This window comes from Notamacropus eugenii, chromosome 1 (assembly GCF_028372415.1).
Source record: "Notamacropus eugenii isolate mMacEug1 chromosome 1, mMacEug1.pri_v2, whole genome shotgun sequence".
Lineage (NCBI taxonomy): Eukaryota > Metazoa > Chordata > Mammalia > Diprotodontia > Macropodidae > Notamacropus > Notamacropus eugenii.
The window spans coordinates 182,575,856-182,593,068 of NC_092872.1; the positions used below are offsets into that span (position 1 = coordinate 182,575,856).

At 37.5% G+C, this 17,213-nt stretch overlaps 1 protein-coding gene and 1 long non-coding RNA gene across 7 annotated transcripts in view; one reads left to right on the plus strand and one right to left on the minus strand.

Moving 5' to 3' along the window:
• Positions 1-17,213, plus strand: part of LOC140512388 (uncharacterized) — a 209,785-nt gene that overhangs the window by 142,718 nt on the left and 49,854 nt on the right. The gene's annotated exons all lie outside the window — the stretch shown is intronic.
• The window catches only part of LOC140512357 (cilia- and flagella-associated protein 43-like), a 193,199-nt gene that overhangs the window by 127,553 nt on the left and 48,433 nt on the right, over positions 1-17,213 (minus strand). For all 4 annotated transcript variants that reach the window (XM_072621506.1, XM_072621508.1, XM_072621516.1 and 1 more), the window contains 2 exons: positions 16,937-17,068; positions 7,102-7,218 (listed from right to left, as the gene is read on the minus strand). In XM_072621506.1, coding sequence (XP_072477607.1) covers positions 7,102-7,218; positions 16,937-17,068 — 249 coding nt within the window. The remainder of the gene's footprint in view (positions 1-7,101; positions 7,219-16,936; positions 17,069-17,213) is intronic.

Consider the following 17,213-nt stretch of genomic DNA (forward strand, 5'->3'; position numbering starts at 1 on the left):
TCTCCAATCTTGGCTTCATACCACCTATATCACAATTTCTTTATGAACTTGTAGGTAGAGCATTGGAATAACAAAGTAAGTTTGTTGAGTTGACCACCACTTTAATATCAGAGCCAATGAAGGGAATAATCCATTGCCTAAAATACATCTGGGGTAACTAGGTGGTAGAGTGAATAAAATCCTAGGCCAAGAGTTAGGAAGACTCATTTTGTGAGTTCAAATCTGGTCTCAGACACTTACTAGCTGTGTAACCCTGTGCAAGTCACTTACACCTGTTTGGCTCAGTTTCCAATCCATGAAATTAAGCTGGAGAAAAAAAATGACAAACCACTATAGTATCTCTGCCAAGAAAACCCCAAATAGAGTCACAGACAGTCAAACACAACTGAAAAATGACTTAACAACAACAAAATCCATCCAGAGCCTACATGTTTGAATAGAATGAAACAAATGTCAGAGCATGTTTTTTCACTTTTTCATGTGATATGCTTTAATAATTTTGCTTTCTATTTTTAAAAATCTGATATGTGTCTCAGGGATCAATAAAATTGACTTGTTTGCTGAATGTTTAACTCTCACAAATAATGCATTTAAATGACTATTTGGGAAGATAGTATAGGGGTGTTCTATGAGGAAAAAACCAGTAAGATTTTTTTTTCCTTTTCAGGGGGCTGAAATAACATTACAGTCTTTACATTGTAATGATATTGCTCCCTTTGGAGTATCATTGCTATAGGTTATGAAACTATTTGAAGTTAGCTTGACCACCAAAATCTTCAGGCTCTTACTACTTTCCTTCTGCTTACACTTGTGCACATTAAGCACATTTATCATTGCAATGAGATCAAACTTTTAAAATTGCCATTAAAGTAAAGATTTAAAAATGGAACCTAAATAACTAAACCCTAAAGGTTGAAGGGGTCAAAGTATAAATCAAAAAAATGATAATTTTATGATTAAATGATAAAAGAAAATGAAAACAATGAGACATCATGAAATGGATGAACATTTGCAAAAAGTGTAAATTGCCTAGATCAATAGAACAGGAAATGGAGTTTTAAAATTACCCTCTATTAGAAAAAAATAAACAAGTCATAAATGAATGTGCAAAGAAAAAATCCTGGGACCATGTGGGTTTATAAGAAAATTCTTGGGGGCAGGGCCAAGATGGCAGAGTAGAAAGATGGACCTGTAGAAGCTCCCCCACATAACCCATAAAATACCTGTAAAAAATTACTCTAAACAAATCCTAGAGCAGCAGAAGTCACAGAATGACAGAGTGAAAGAGATTTCCAGCCCAAGACAGCCTAGAGGGCTGATAGGAAAGGTCTATCACACCAGGCATGGAGTAGAGCACAGCCCAGTGTGGGCCACGCAGTGCAGCAGAGACAGGACTCAGAACAGGCTTCAGGGAGCCACAGCAATAGCAATTCCCAGATTGCTTAGCCCACAGACACCACAGACAGCTTCAAAGGTCAGTGACAAAACTCCTTCACCCAGAAGGGAGCATGGTCTGGACCCAGGGCTGCTGCCACTGAAGCAGCAGTATCCATTTTTGGAGTCCTCCTCCTGGATCCCCTGGGAGAATTGAGCCACTGATCTGAATCTCAACCCTGAGTGGAAGCCCTGCCCCTGCCTAAAGCTCCTGGGGTAAGTAAACTCAGGCCTGAGAGACAAGGTAGTTGTGGAGAGGGAATTCTACTCCTAGATTCTGGGCAGAAAAGTTTCTTGTTGCTCCCAGACCAGTACACAGGCCAGGAGAGGAGTAAACTCTTCTCCCTTGATTGTGCCACCTTGGAGTAACTGAGAACTTACAGGTCCCCAGAGTATACCCTCCTCTTGACAAAGGACTCAAAAGTCAAGTAACTGGCTGGGAAAAAGTACAAAAAAGGGAAAAAAATAAGACTATAGGTTACTTTCTCAGTGAACAGGTATTTCCTTCTATCCTTTTGGATGAGGAAAAAATATGCTTAAGATCAGAGGAAGTCAAAGCTTCTGCATCCAAAACCTCAGAAATAAATATGCAATGGTCTCAGGCCATGGAAGAGCTCAAAAAGGATTTTGGAAATCAAGTAAGAGAAATGGAGGAAAAATTGGGAAGAGAAACGAGAACAAAGCAAGAAAATAATCAAAAGCAAATCAACAGCATGCTAAAGGAGACCCAAAAAATGCTGGAGAAAATAACACCTTTGAAAATAAGCTAACCCAATTGGCAAAAGAGGTCGAAAAAGCCAGTGAGGAGAAGAATGGTTTAAAAAGCAGAATTAACCAAATGGAAAAGGAGGTTCTAAAGCTCACTGAAGAAAATAGTTCTTTAAAAATTAGAATGGAGCAGATGGAAGCTAATGATTTTATGAGAAACCAAGAAATCACAAAACAAAACCAAAAGAATGAAAAAATGGAAGATAATGTGAAATATCTCACTGGAAAAACAACTGAGCTGGAAAATAGATCCAGGAGAGACAATTTAAAAATTATTGAACTACCTGAAAGCCATGATCAAAAGAAGAACCTAGACATCATCTTTCATGAAATTATCAAGGAAAACTGCTCTGATATTCTAGAACCAGAGGGCAAAATAAATATTGAAAAAGTCCACCAATCACCTCCTAAAAGAGATCCAGAAAGATAAACTCCTAGCAATATCGTAGCCAAATTCCAGAGTTTCCAGGTCAAGGAGGAAATACTGCAAACAACTAGAAAGAAACAATTTGAGTATTGTGGAAGTACAATCAGGATTATCACAAGATCTAGAAGCTTCTACATTAAGGGATTGAAGGGCTTGGAATATGATATTCTAGAAGTAAAGGAACTAGGATTAAAACCAAGAATCAAAACTGAGTGTAATACTTCAGGGGAAAAAATGTCATTCAGTGAAATACAGGACTTTCAAGCATTCTTGATGAAAAGATCAGAACTGAATAGAAAATCTGACTTTCAAATGCAAGGATCAAGAGAAGCATGAAAAGGCAAACAGGAAAGAAAAATCATAAGGGACTTTCTAAAGTTGAACTGTTTACTTTCCTACATGGAAAGATAATATTTGTAACTCTTGAGACTTTTCTCAGTATTTGGGTAGTTGGAGGGATTATACACACACATACATATTATAGATAGATAAATAGATAGATAGATAGATAGATAGATAGATAGATAGATAGATAGATAGACAGATAGACAGATAGACAGAGAGTGCAGGGTGAGTTGAATAGGAAGGGATGATATCTAAAAATAAAAGTAAATGGTGAGAGAGGAATATATTGGGAGGAGAAAGGGAGAAATGGAATGGGGCAAATTATCTCATAAAAGAGGCAAGAAAAAGCTTTTTCAATAGAAGAGAAAAGGGAGGAGGTGAGAGGGGAAAAGTGAAGCTTTTCACGTATGACTTAAAGAGGGAATAACATGCTGACTCAATTTGGTATGAAAATCTATCTTACACTACAAGAAACTAGGGGAGAAGAGGACAAGTGGCGTGGGGGTATGAGAGAAGGGAGGGCAAATTGGAGGAGGGAGTAATTAGAAATAAACACTTTTGGGGAGGCACAAGGTCAAAAGAGAGAATAGAATAAATGGGGGGCAGGATAGGATGGAGGGAAATATAGTCAGTCTTATACAACATGCCTATTATAGAAGTCTTTTGCAAAGCTACACATATATAGCCTATATTGAATTGTTTGCCTTCTCAGTGGGGATGGGTGAAGAGGGAGAAAGGGAGAGAAGTTGGAATTCAAAGTTTTAGGAACAAATATTGAGAATTGTTTTTGCATAAAACTGAGAAATAAGAAATACAAGTAATGGGGTATAGAAATCTATCTTGTCCTACAAGAAAAGAGAGAAGATGGGGATAAGGAAGGGAGAGGAGTGATAGAAGGGAGGGCATATTGAAGGAAGGGGTAATCAGAATGTAAGGTGTTATGGAGTGGGGGAAAGAGAGAGATGGGGAGAAAATTTGGAACTCAAAATTTTGTGGAAATGAATATTGAAAAATAAAAATAAATAAATAAATTGGAAATAAAGAAAATTCTCCAAAACATTTGAAAAAGTTAACCCCAATACTACATAAACTGAAAAAACAGGAAAAGAAAGGGTCCTATGAAATTCTTCTATTACGCAAATATGATCTCAATACCTAATACAGAGGTATTAAAATAATTAATACAGAGGTATCAACACCAACAAAGAAAGCTATAGACCAATTTCCCTCATGAATATTAATAAAAAATATTTTGATAAATATTAGGAAAAAGACTCAGCAACATGTCACAAAGATAATATACTATGACTAGGCTGTATTTATACCAGGAAAGCAGACTGGTTCAATATTTAGAAAACTATGAATTCAATTAAACATTTTAACAAAAACAACAAAATCATATGCCTATATCAACAGATGTCTAAAAACTTTTGACTGGATACAACATCCATTCTTTTTTTCAAAAATGACAGCAGCTCTCGAAAGCTTAAGAATAAACAGAATTTTTCTTGATATGATGAGTAAACCAAGAGAAAAATTATCTGTAATGGGTATAAACAAGAATCTTTCCAATATGATTAAGAACATGGCAAGGATGCCCAAGGATCTCACTATTGCTACTCAGTATAGTACTAGAAATGTAAAGACAATAAGAGAAAAAGATATTGAGGGAATAAGCATAACAAAGAAGAAACAAAATGAACACTTTTTACATATGATGGTTTATTTAGAGGGCTCAAGAGAGTCTCATAATATGCTATTGAAACAATTAATGACTGTAGCAAACTTGTAGGATATAAAATAAAATTACACAAATCACCATTTCTATATATCATCAAAACAATACAGCAGGAAGAGATAGAGAAATTACATTTAAAATAACTATAGACAGCACAGAATACTTGGAAATCTACCTGCCAAGACACGCATAAGAACTGTATAAACAGTTACCAAACTGAAATACATCTTTAAATACAAAACACAAATAAAGATAGATACAAATAATTGACAAAATATTAGCTGTTCATAAGTAGACTGAGTCAATATAATAAAATGGCAATAATATCTAAATTAATTTATTTATCCTGTTCTATAACAATCAAACTACCAAAAGATTACTTTATAGGGCTAGGAAAAATAACAACAAAATTCATCTGGAGGAACAATATGTCAAGGATATCAAGGGAATTAATTGGGGGTGGGGGTGGAAAGTCAAAAGAAAATATTAAACTATACTACAAAACTGTAATCATCAAAACAATTTAATACTGGGAAATAAATAGGGATCAGTGGAACAGATTAGTTCAATATGCAGAAAGAAACAAGCACAGTAACTTAGTGTTTGATAAATCCAAAGATCCCAGTTATTGAATCAAGAACTCAGTACTTGACAAAAACTGCTGGGAAACCTGGAAAATAGTCTGGCAGAGGCTAGGTGTAAACCAACATGTCACAACATTTTCTAAGACAAGCTTCATATAGGTACCTTATTCAGACATCAAGGGCAACATCATGAGCAAATTAGAGACACATGGAAGAAATTATCTATCACATCTATGGAGAGTGGAAGAGCTAAAGACCAAACAAGAGACAGAGAAGTTCACAGGAGGTAAAGTAGAAAATTTTGATTACATAAAATTTAAAAGTTTGTGCACAAGCAAAAGAGCAAAGGAAGTTCAAACTAGAAGAGGAAATGGGAGGCAGGAAATCTTTTCAGCCAATTTCTCTAATGATCATACAATCTGATGATCCTTGGAACTACCAAGACCTCAGTTCTAAAATACATTAAAACTATTTAAATTTATAAGAATATAAGTCATTCCTTAATTGGTAAATGTGTGTGTTCGTCCTTCATTGCTGAAGAAGACCATGTCATCAGAGAAATGGTAACTAGTACTTGACTTTGTTTTGAGGGAGGGAGGGCTGTGCAGGTCACCAGCCTCACTTTTCCTCCAGAGTCATCTGAATCCAGTGACCAGGTATTCATCAGGATGACTGGAGAGGACCCAGAATGAGGCTGTTGGGGTTAAGTGACTTGTCCAAGGTCACACAGCTAGTGAGTGTCAAGTGTCTGAGGTGAAATTTGAACTCAGGTCCTCCTGACTCCTGCATTGGTGCTCTATCCCCTGCACTACCTAGCTGCCCCTAAATAATAAATAGTCAAGGGATGAACAGCCAGTTTTGAGGAGAAAGAAAGAAAATCAAAGCTATTCACAGCAACAAGGAAAAATGCTTTAAATCACTAACAATTAGATAAAGTGCAAATTAAAACAACTCTGAGGCACTACCTCACATCCATTAGACTGGCAAAGATGACAAAAAGGGAAAAGGACAATATTGCAGGCACTATAGGAAGACAAGTATGTTAATGCACTGTTCACAGAACTGCGAATGTGTTTAGCCACTTGGAAAACACTTTGAAATTATGCCAAAGAAGGTGTTAGACTAAGCACACCCTTTAACCTACAGATTTCACTACTCCATCTATATCCCAAAGAGACCAAAGAACTAGGAAAAAAGGACCAACACGTATGTACAAAAATATTTATAGCATCTCTTTATATTGTGTTAAAGAACTGAAAAACAAAAGGTTGTCTGTCGATTGGGTAGAGGATGAAGAAAGGGATGCTTTCAAGAAAAATCTGAGCACTGTATGAATGGCTACAAAGTGAACTAAGCAGAACTAGAACAATTTATGCAGTAATAACACGTGAAGACAATCAACTTTGAAAAGCTTGGGAACTCTGATTAACACAATGAACAAAGACAATTCCAAAGAACTCATGATGAAACATGCTACCCACTTCCAGATGGAGGGTTGATCGACTCTTTGAGTACCGTCTGAGTATTATAGGCTTTTTTCCATTTCTTTTACATGGCCAATGCAGCAATTTGTTTTGCTTGACTGTATATGTTTGTAACAGGTTTTGTTTTTCTTGGGTTTTCTTCTTGGAGTAGCAGGAGGAAGTGAAGTGAATTTGGTACAATTTTGTACCAAAAAATGTAATGAAATTAAATTAATGCTTTTACCAGTATTGGTACATATTTAAATTGTATAGAGCTAGGTATTCACAGTTCAGAAATGTCAATGCCAATACATCTCTAAATAGAACAGAGAAAACTCTCACCATGCAATACTGGTTTCCAAGTGTGACAAAGTCAATTGCCTGTATGGTGCCACCAGATGCATCCAAGATTGTTTCAATTTTTGCTTTATCCTCAAGAGTATAGCAAAAAACAGATCCCTGTCAAACACAATTTAAAAATCATTTGAAAACAATCTGTTTGCTGCAAGTTCCTGAGAAAATATAACTTCTTGGCTTTTCTTTTTAGAACCTTGAAATAACCCTTTGAAGAAGAATTCATGAATTATTTTACAGATTCCAAATTCAACTGCTAAAAGAATTAATTCACCTCTGAAAGAGCTATGTGTAAAACATGCACAAAAGCAGTTACAATCACAGAGCCAAGTCTGGAGACTTCTGGTGTTCTGATGGACCAGCTGACCAAATTTAACCATGAATTTAATTTAATTTCCTCTTTTTAAAAATAAAATAAAATAAAAAATAAAATTAAAATAAAAAATAAAATTTAAAAATAAAATGCTGATAAAATGAGCAGCAGTGATTAACATTTACATAACATTTTAAGTTTTGCACATCTCTATACATTATCTCATTTGATCTTTATAACAATTCTACTCTGATGTGTTTTATAATGTGAAGGTTCATGAAGCTATGAAAGTGAAATGTAAACTCTTATGCATTCTACCGAGCCCGAAAGCCTCTAAATTTAAACACAGAAATGGTTACCTGAGCACCAGCCTACTTAAGCTCATCACTAAAGGGTTTTACACCATACTATTTATTTTTCAGCTATATCAATTCATAGTACACAAAGAGGCTATGATCTGTATCAGTGGAAGAATTATCTATACCATTTGAGTTGCTGGTCTTTCAAATATATATTCATGATAATACTTCTTTTAGAAAATGATATTTATTTTAGGAAATAGAAAACTAAGGTGAAGACTCTTCTGGACCAAAAGGGAAAAAAAAACCTTTTTAGGTAGGCTTCAAAACTAAAAAAACCATGGCTTTGTGACTAATGAAATTGAAGTGAACCCATGGCAAGAAAATTCATTCAAGATCTAAAGTACAATAATATCAAGATCTCATGTCACAGGGTTATTCTACCTCATTTGAGATAGAGGAGGTGTTGAATGAAGGGTGAGGGAAGAAAAGGTTCTTGGCAACTAGTTGGCTCTCCCTATTCTATTTAGAAGAAATGGGACACAGGAAAAGGCAATTCATGGCAATTACCAAAGGATATCTGAATAATTCCAAATAGAGTTTTTTCCATTCCAAGGCAGGCTATATTTCAACACCTTTCACCTGAGGTTCTTGCTCTGGATCTTGAATAGTCATAACATATCCCCCACATTGGATGTTACTGGTGGATGTGTTACTAGTAACGAATAAACGTTCAAGTAACCCTAGAGTCCCTGTGGAGTTAAAGCTGGTGGTTCATACTGAAGAGTCTTCCCTGAGTTGCTAAGATTCAGTTTAGTATGCATTAAAACTCACTGGTATTTTTGAGCCCCTTGTGCTTGGCTGTTATTGTTGGTAATTTGATAAGATCTTGTGGTGTTTATTTGTCTGTAATCTGGCTACGTTCAGTGATGCTATCTGTCCCTAAAGTGCTATCTACCCAATGAATAGTGTTCTAATCTAGGTAACTGGTTCAACAAGTAGGCACCTCAGAGCATATGGATGTGTAAGGTAGCTTGGCCAGGGTCAGACAAGTCAGTAGTGGAGTTCAGAAATCAATTCTGTTCATTTAACTATAATATCAGATCTTCCAAATGAGGTCAGTAACTCGCACTCACAGGAAAAAAATCAGGGTTAATGCAAAGTTTTGTTGCAGATTATCATCCTTAAAAGTTTTCTGCATTTTGTGGGAGAAAGGAAGAGAGAAAAATCATTCAGTAGGGAGTAGCTCACGGAATAGTTTAAAGGGAACTTGGAGGTCATCTTCTCCAATCCTCTACCCAATGTTGAGATCTCATCGACTGCATCCCTAACATATGATAACTTCAGTTTCTGCTTGAGTAAACCAAATTATAAGTTCTTTCCAAGATGGTGGTATGCTACATTGGACAGTGTATTGGACTCCTATCTGATCTCTGGCATTTACTTAGTTATGTGACAATAAGCAACTCATGACTTCTATAGGCCTCCATTTCCCCAGCTACAAGATAGTTAATACCATAAGAATAAAACATATCCAAATGATAATATCCATAATGCCTCACACAGTTGTGAGGCCCAAAGGACATAATATATGCAAAATTATTTGCAAACTTTAAATTGCTTAACAAGTATTGTTTATAATTAATCCATTGCTAGAACACAGAAGTTATTAAAATTTCTTACATGATTAAAATTCACCTCCAAGTCATTATGTTTCTGTCCTCTGATGCAATACAGAACAAGCCTGACTCCTCTTCTATATGATAGACCTTCAAAACAACTGTAATATCTCCTTTAGTTTCTTCTCAAAGCTAAATACATGAAGCTCCTATAATCCTTCTTATGACAACTTTAAAAAATCTCTGGTTGTCAGTACCATTCTTTAAGTATGGCATGTGAAACGGAATATAATAATTCAGATGTGGTCTAAACAGTGATTGCATTTAGGGTTAGGGTTAGAATCTAATACTTCTATTAATGTAACTTAAGAAAGTTTTCATTAGCCTCGTTAGCAACTACTAATTCATACTGAGCTTGTACTCATTCAAATCCCTCAGGTCTTTTCAACTTGTCGCTATATTTTCCCATTCTTGGATCAATCTATTAATTTCATTTAGTTAAAACACTTATGAAATGTGTACAGCATTCTAGCCTTTGAGCTCAGTACTAACAACAGAAAGATGAAAAACAGTAACGTTTCTTCCAGGAGCTTCTGAAATTTACTGTGTGAATGTGACATGACTGAAAATAAGTATATTATATATATGACAATGCAAAAACAACAAAGGAGAGAGATGTCAGTAGCACACAATTAGAAATGTCAGGAACAATTAGGGAAGGCTTCTTGGAGGAGATGGCACCTATTCTAGTTCTTGAATAAAGAGGATTTCAGCAGTTGGGAATGATGAGGGGGTACATTCCAGGTGTGAGGAATAGGCCATGAGAAGAGACAAGAGCTGTGAGCCAGGAGGTCAGAATCAGGAGAGTCTACTCTGACGGGAGCACAAAATGCAAGGAGGACATGTAATAAAGCTGAAGGATTTTGGCAAATGGATGTGTGAGATAGAAGGGAGAAGAAAGATTTAAAGATGATCCTGAAGTGTGAGGGACTGCAAAGGTGATAGTACCATTGAAAGAAATAGGGGAAAAGGGAAATTTAACTGAACAGATGATGAGTACAATTTAGATTTGTTGAGTTAGAGGTACTAATGGGACATTCAGGTAGAGATGTCTAGCAGGCAGCTGGGAGATGCAAAACTACTTGCCCTGTAAAAAGATAACCCAAAAGATGAAGCTTCAGAAAGAAGCAAGGCTTGAGTGCCCAACAGAGCCTGCCAATCAGAGAAAAGAGAAGAGAAAGGATAGTGGGGTCCTGGAGCATCTAAGAGGTGAAGTGCCTTGGACACATATGTTCCTTGTTTGTGCCTCTTGGCTAGTGTACCCTAAATCTGTGCCCACCCTTTCTGGGTCCATTCTTCCCACTGATGCTGTGGGTAGATGTGGGAGAGTATACCTCAAGTTCATAGGAAGTGTTTATTATTATTTTCATGCCACAATATTTCAGTAAATGCCTTTGCTTTGATACCATTGTATCAACTGGCTCACTGTAAAAGGTAAATGCAACATCTGGGTCTCTTGAGCTCTAGTTTTAGTAGTGCAGTCAGAGAGAATGCCTTAAACCTGAGGGTAGTTATCCTAGGAAACAACCTGTAACAGAATGGGAAAGTAGCCACTACACATTTAAACATGTATTTGCACAAGAACACATGTAAACAAGGGTTTACACAATAATTTGAGGAAGGAGAGAGCAGTAGCCATTGGAAGAATCAGAGTAGGTCTCCCATAGGAGACAGACATGAGCTGAGACCCCAAGCAAGCTGTGGATTCTACAAGATAGAAGACAGGAGGGAGTATGTTCCAAGAATAGGGGCAACCTTTGCAAAAGCACAGAAGGGAAAGATGAAATGCTGTTTTCAGAATAGCAAGTAGGCTGATCTAGCTGGAACGTAGAACAAAGGATTTATGCCACACCATCATGATAAGAATGATTGACTGTGGAGCAAGATTGAGAGGGCCATAAATGCCAAATAGAAGGCTCCTCTTTTTATCTTAGAGGAAATGGAGGGAGTCACTGAAGGTTTTTGAACAGAGAAGTGGCAGGGTCAGGCTTGTGCTTCGGGAAAGTTTTTTTTTCATCTATGTGGAGAAAGAGAGAAACTGGAATTCAACTGGGAATCTAGTGTGGTTGAATCCAGGCAACAAGTAATCAAGTCCTGAAATAGGGCAGTAGCCATGCAAGTGGAGAGAAGGGGACAGATGAAAGAGGTGTCCTGGAGGTAAAATCAATAAGAGTTGATCCCATGTGAGTGGTGAGGGAGAAGCAGAAGTCAAGGATGACTCAGGTGGCAAACTTCAGTTACTGCAAGAACATGGTGCTGGCAAAAGAAATAGGGAAGTTTAGAAGAGGGGACAAGTTTAAGTAGGAGGCTAATCTTTCACATTGTGGACATGTTTAGCTTGAGACGCATACAGGACATACAAACTGAAATGCCTCACAGTTGGCAATGTGAGATTGAAATTCAGGAACAAAATTAGAGCAAAATATACAGCTCTGGGGCTCAACTGTATAGAGGTGACAATTGAGCTAATAGGAGTTGATGAGATCATTAAGAGAAAAAGTATGGAGAGAGAAGAAAACACAGCTAAGGACTTGGCTTTGTAGAACACCCACTCCTAGAGGGCAGATGATTGCAAAGGAGAATGAGAAGGAATGTTCATGTAGGTAGAGGAACCAGGAGAAATCAGTAGCACAAAAACTGAGAAAAGATTTCTGAGAGGAAAGGGGGTATCAGATTCTTCAGAGAAACTGAGAAGGATGTGTTCTGAGAAAAGATCACTGCAGATTCATTTGAATGGTAAGGATGGAAGCTGAATGAAAAAGGGATTTAGAAGTGATTGAAGAACTCATCCCATGGCAGCTGCATGAGATCAAAGCAGCAACTAGAGCCTGCCACACCTGCAGTTCCCTTCTATAAGACCATGAGAGATGACCTCCATCTGAACGAACAAGTTGGGAGGTGATTGTCACTGTGTGTTTTCCATTTTTGATGCTTGCTTGCCCAGTTACAGGAGTGAAGAGAAACAATCCCTCGGAGAGAGAGAAACAGCTTGGGGCTTTGCCCTACCACAGCCTTATTTCCATTTGTTCCTTCCTTAAATTTGCTTTGTTAACAAAACATTTGCCAGATTTTATCTTTTTCATCAATGTTTTTCATAAACATTTTTCATAAGTATATTTTATTCATAACTTTTCTTCAGCACCTGTGGTCAACCCTGTCCTTATATTTCTGGTTCTGTTTGTCACATCAGGGCCCAATAAGAACCACACAGAAGAGAGTGAGAGAGAGAGAACCTTCCTAGTACAACAGGTGATTGTTCAGTCACTTTTCAGTCGTATCCGACTCTTTGTGACCCCACTTGGAATTTTCTTGGCAAAGATACTGGAGTGGTTTACCATTTCCTTCTTCAACTCATTTTACAGAGGAGGAAACTGAGGCAAACAAGTTTAAATGACTTGTCGGAGCTCTCACCCTTAGTGTCTGAAGTCAGATTTGAGTCTTCCTGACTTCAGGCCTGGTGCTCTGTGTTCTATGGCGCCACCTAGCTACCGCCTAGTACAGGACAGAGAGGTAAATCCCCAGTTCATCCTTAGAGAGCTTTGCTCTCTATAACTAGGGGCTTAAGCAGGAGCTATTTCATAACCACCATTCTAAGTGCAGAATCATTATGAAATCAGGCATAAATCTGCCTTAGAGATTTTAATCAAGTTCCATTGTGGGAATTTCATCCTGGGATCTTTTTTTCCCCTAATACTCTTCGAGAACTCATAATAATAATGTTACCAAGGTTTATTTCTCATCTTAATTTTTTAACATCACATTTGTTGTTGTAATTTTATGATCATTATTACTTGTTTTATTACTTGAATGAAATCCGAATTAGGCTTAATAGTGACTAGTTTTAAGGAGAAGTTTATGTATTAGTTATAATAAATGTTATACTATTTGAGATTTCATTCCTAGATGTATTTTTTCTTTTTTCTTCTGGTTTTGGAATTAAACATTTATAAATAGTAATGTTTGGTATTTGGTGCCACCAAGGAGAATGCCATCTGTTTTGTGACTGCTTTTATTATTAAAGCTATTACTAAAATGTTTACTCACAAAAAAATAAGTGAACGGGAGGAAAGGAAATGCAGACAAGAAGCATAAGGGAGTTGATGGCTTTCTCCAGGAGGCTGGCTATGAAAGCTGGCTATAATAACAGCTGGAGAGTCCAATGAAGGTTTTTAAGTATGGGGAAGACCTGGGATGTATTTATAGGCATCAGGGAAGGAGACCATAGATAGGCAGAGGTTTAAGAAGAGAGAAAGAGGGGCACTGATTGCAGGAACAAATTCATGGAGAAGTCCAAAGAGTCTGAGATCAAGAACACAAATAGAGTGTTGGCCTGAGCAAGGAGAGGGGATGCCTCTTCATTAGAAACTAGAGCAAAGGACGAAAGAATGGGAGATAAGATTGAGCAGCTTTGAGGTATAGAATAAGAGAAAGAGACAGTCCATAACAGATGGCTTCTGTTTGCAAGTAAAAGGTGAGACCCTCTGCTGAGAGACAAGGTGGAAGAGGCTGTAAAAGATTTGGAACAACCAGTGTAGTCAAGGGCAGGGAATAAGGATCTAACAGTGACAGGCACCATACTAATAACAGCTTTACACAATTATCTCGTTTGAGTCCCTCAACAACCCTGAGGCAGGCAATATGATTTCACAGTTGAAGAAACTGAGGCAAAAGTTAATTGACTTGCCAAAAGTCACATATGTAGGAAGTGTCTATGGATGATTTGGACTTGAGTCTGACTCTGGGTTCATTTAAAGAATTTTTCCAGAACATTTAAAGTAAGAACAATGTTAATAATAGATGGGAGCCAAAAGACTGCACAAATGTCAGCTGTATGTTCATCCTAGAACAGAGAAATTGATCATAGGATCTACTACTACAACTTATGCATTATATATCCATTGTCAGTGCAGGCAAGAGGTGATTAGGAATAAATAAAAGAATTGTTGTACAACCATGAGGGTCTTGATGAGATTAAATAACATGTTTGTAGTGGATCCTACCAGCATGGTTATGACATTCCTCCAGACGTGCTCGGCAGCACATGAGTAGGTGCAGAGAAGGTGAAATGATAGAGGGTGTAAGTGAGGGTTGGGGTTTGACAAGACACAAATGATAATAAGACAGGAGCACATGGCACTCAAGAGCAAGGTAGTATATAACTTAACCAGTTAACTATGGGGTCAAGATTGTAAAAGGAGGAAAATGAGGCCCAAACAGAAGTGATAGACTGAGAGAGAAAGGATAAGAACTCTTGAAAGTCTAAGTGAAAATGAAGAATACCTGTAGGAGTAAGGCAGAGGAAATACTGAAGGATGGAAGTTTGTGTTCAAAAAGAAAGATATCAGAGTTATGAGTCGTAGAGAGAAAACAATAGCCACCTTTGTGGTATCTGAGCAAGTCACTTCATCACCTTGGAATTCAGCTGAATGGAATGGATGGTAGGGAAGGAGCAATATCCTAACCCCTCTCCCTACAGGTCTAATTCTTCCTTAAAAGGTACTTAGATTTACTTTGAGGCTTGTGTGACTCAGGAAACTAAAGACTCAGACTGTTGTTTCTCAGTGCTTGAGTATGGAGCTGCCACAAAATTCCAGGGATACTCTGATACTTGACAAGGGAGCTTTTGCTCAGCTAAATCAGTTTGAGGTATCTTCAGTGCCTATCCTTGTTGCATAATCCTTGTTACTGTTTTGGCTGCGTAAAGCTTTTTTTTTGTTCACTGTTAAATAATGCATGCATATCTCACATTGTTCCAGTATGGAAACTAAACTACCAGGACATGTTTTGAGCCAGACTCAGGCTACAACTGATGGCTTTGGCATTCCGTTTCTAAGTCTATATCTATGATTCAATATAAAGTTAGATCAGAAGTTAAGGTTAGGGCTCTGTCCTGGGTCTTCTCTTAAACATCCTTCTTGGTGATCCCGTTGACTTCCACCGATTTAATTGTGATCTAATGGTCCAATCTTCGTATTCAGCCTGAATCTCTATTGAACTACAGTCCCACATTACCAACTACCTTTTAGATGTCTTTAATTGGATGACCTGTAGGCATCTAAAACTGAATATGTTCAAAAGAGAACTTATCTATTTCCCCAAATCCTCTCCTCTTCAAAATTTTCCTATTTCTGTGAAGGATACCACCATCCTTCTAGTCACTCAGGTTTATACATCCTCAGATCATCCTCAACTCTTTCCTCTCCTTCACCTCCATTAACTATTGTCAGTTTTACCTCCACAATATATCTCGCACCTGTCCTATTCTTTCATCTTTCTCAGCCATCATCCTACTTCAGGCCTTCATAATTTCTCACCTAAACTATTACAGTAGTTTCCTAATTGGCGTCTCTGCTCCAAGTCTGTCCCTTTCCAATCCATCCTCCATATAGTTGTCAAATTGATATTCAGATAGTGGAGGTCTCAGCATGGCTGTAGGTGATTCCAACAAAAAATTGATTAGCAAAACAAGATCCTTGAAGAGAAGAGATCAAGGCAAAGTGGAGAGATTATCCTGGCAAGGAGGAAAGCTACCTTATCCTCTCAAAGACAGGAACAAAAGATGGATGAGGAGAAAAAGAAGCATGGAATTCAGATGAACAGCCTCGGTTTTCTCCATAGGGCAGAAGGTCAATTCAACTGCTAGGAGTAAAAAACGATGGACTTGGGGTTTGAAGAGAAAGAAGATTTTGAACAGCCATGGGGAATGTAAAAAAGGAGTCCCTTAAAGATGAATGAAAGGATTTTTGTGCATTAGAGTAGACCCAGTGGAGATAAGAAAACATGGTTGTTCCTATACGCGTGGTTTTGTGACTTCCTGTGGCTGCACTCAGCAGCTTGAAAAAAGAAGGTAAATGTTGAGGGTGAGCCAGGGCTTTGATTAGTAAAGTAAAAACAATGGAAGATAAAAGGAACAAGCGTGGAAATGACTATGGAATCAAGCTTGCATACAAAAGTGACCCAAGAACATTGATATCAGCCTGGGAGAACGAACACGTGATATTGGTAAAGTATAATGAGAGACAGGCAGCGTGACGTCAGTCAGTCAACAAACATTTAAGTGCCAGTTATGTGCTAGGTACTGCCGTAAGCCCTGGAGATGCAAAAAAAGTTGTAAGGAGCTAACAACCTAATTAAGGAAAATTATACACAAAAGAAAGCTAAAAGGGGAAGGGAGAAGGAAGAGAAGGTCCCTGGCTCTCCAGCCTCCATTCATATGACATGAGGCATAGAGTGCTGACTTTGGAGTCAAGAAGACCTAAGTTCAAATCCTCTTACTGACATCTATGAACTATGTGAAACTGGTAAATGGCCGAAACTCTCAGTTCTTTGGACAAACCCAGAGAACTAATCTAGTCATAGATGGGTTATAATCTGCCTTAGTGGAGGGATTTCCTAACCTGGGAATTATCTAAATGAATAAATTAATAGATCCTTCACATATTCACATATGATTATAATAAGTACTTCAAAAGAACATGTTCCATGATACATGATGTTAGCATTTTATGACAGGAATTCATCATTTGACGTACATTTTCTGTTTGGAGTAGTATTCGTGTGTAATCAGGAGAAAATAGAATATTCTTCACAGAGGCTTGTAAATTGATGTGGTCCTTTACAGTGTAGCTGGTTTCCTTGATAGCAATAGAACGCAAAATGCCTTCCTAGGTATAAAAAAATAAGAAAATAAGGGCATCCTTGCATAATGAACTTTCCCTACTAACTTAGTCAAGCCAAGGGCTTGGCTGTAATCACAATCCGTTTCAGGAGGTGCAACCTTCCTTCCCACCTTAACCAAATTCTATCCAT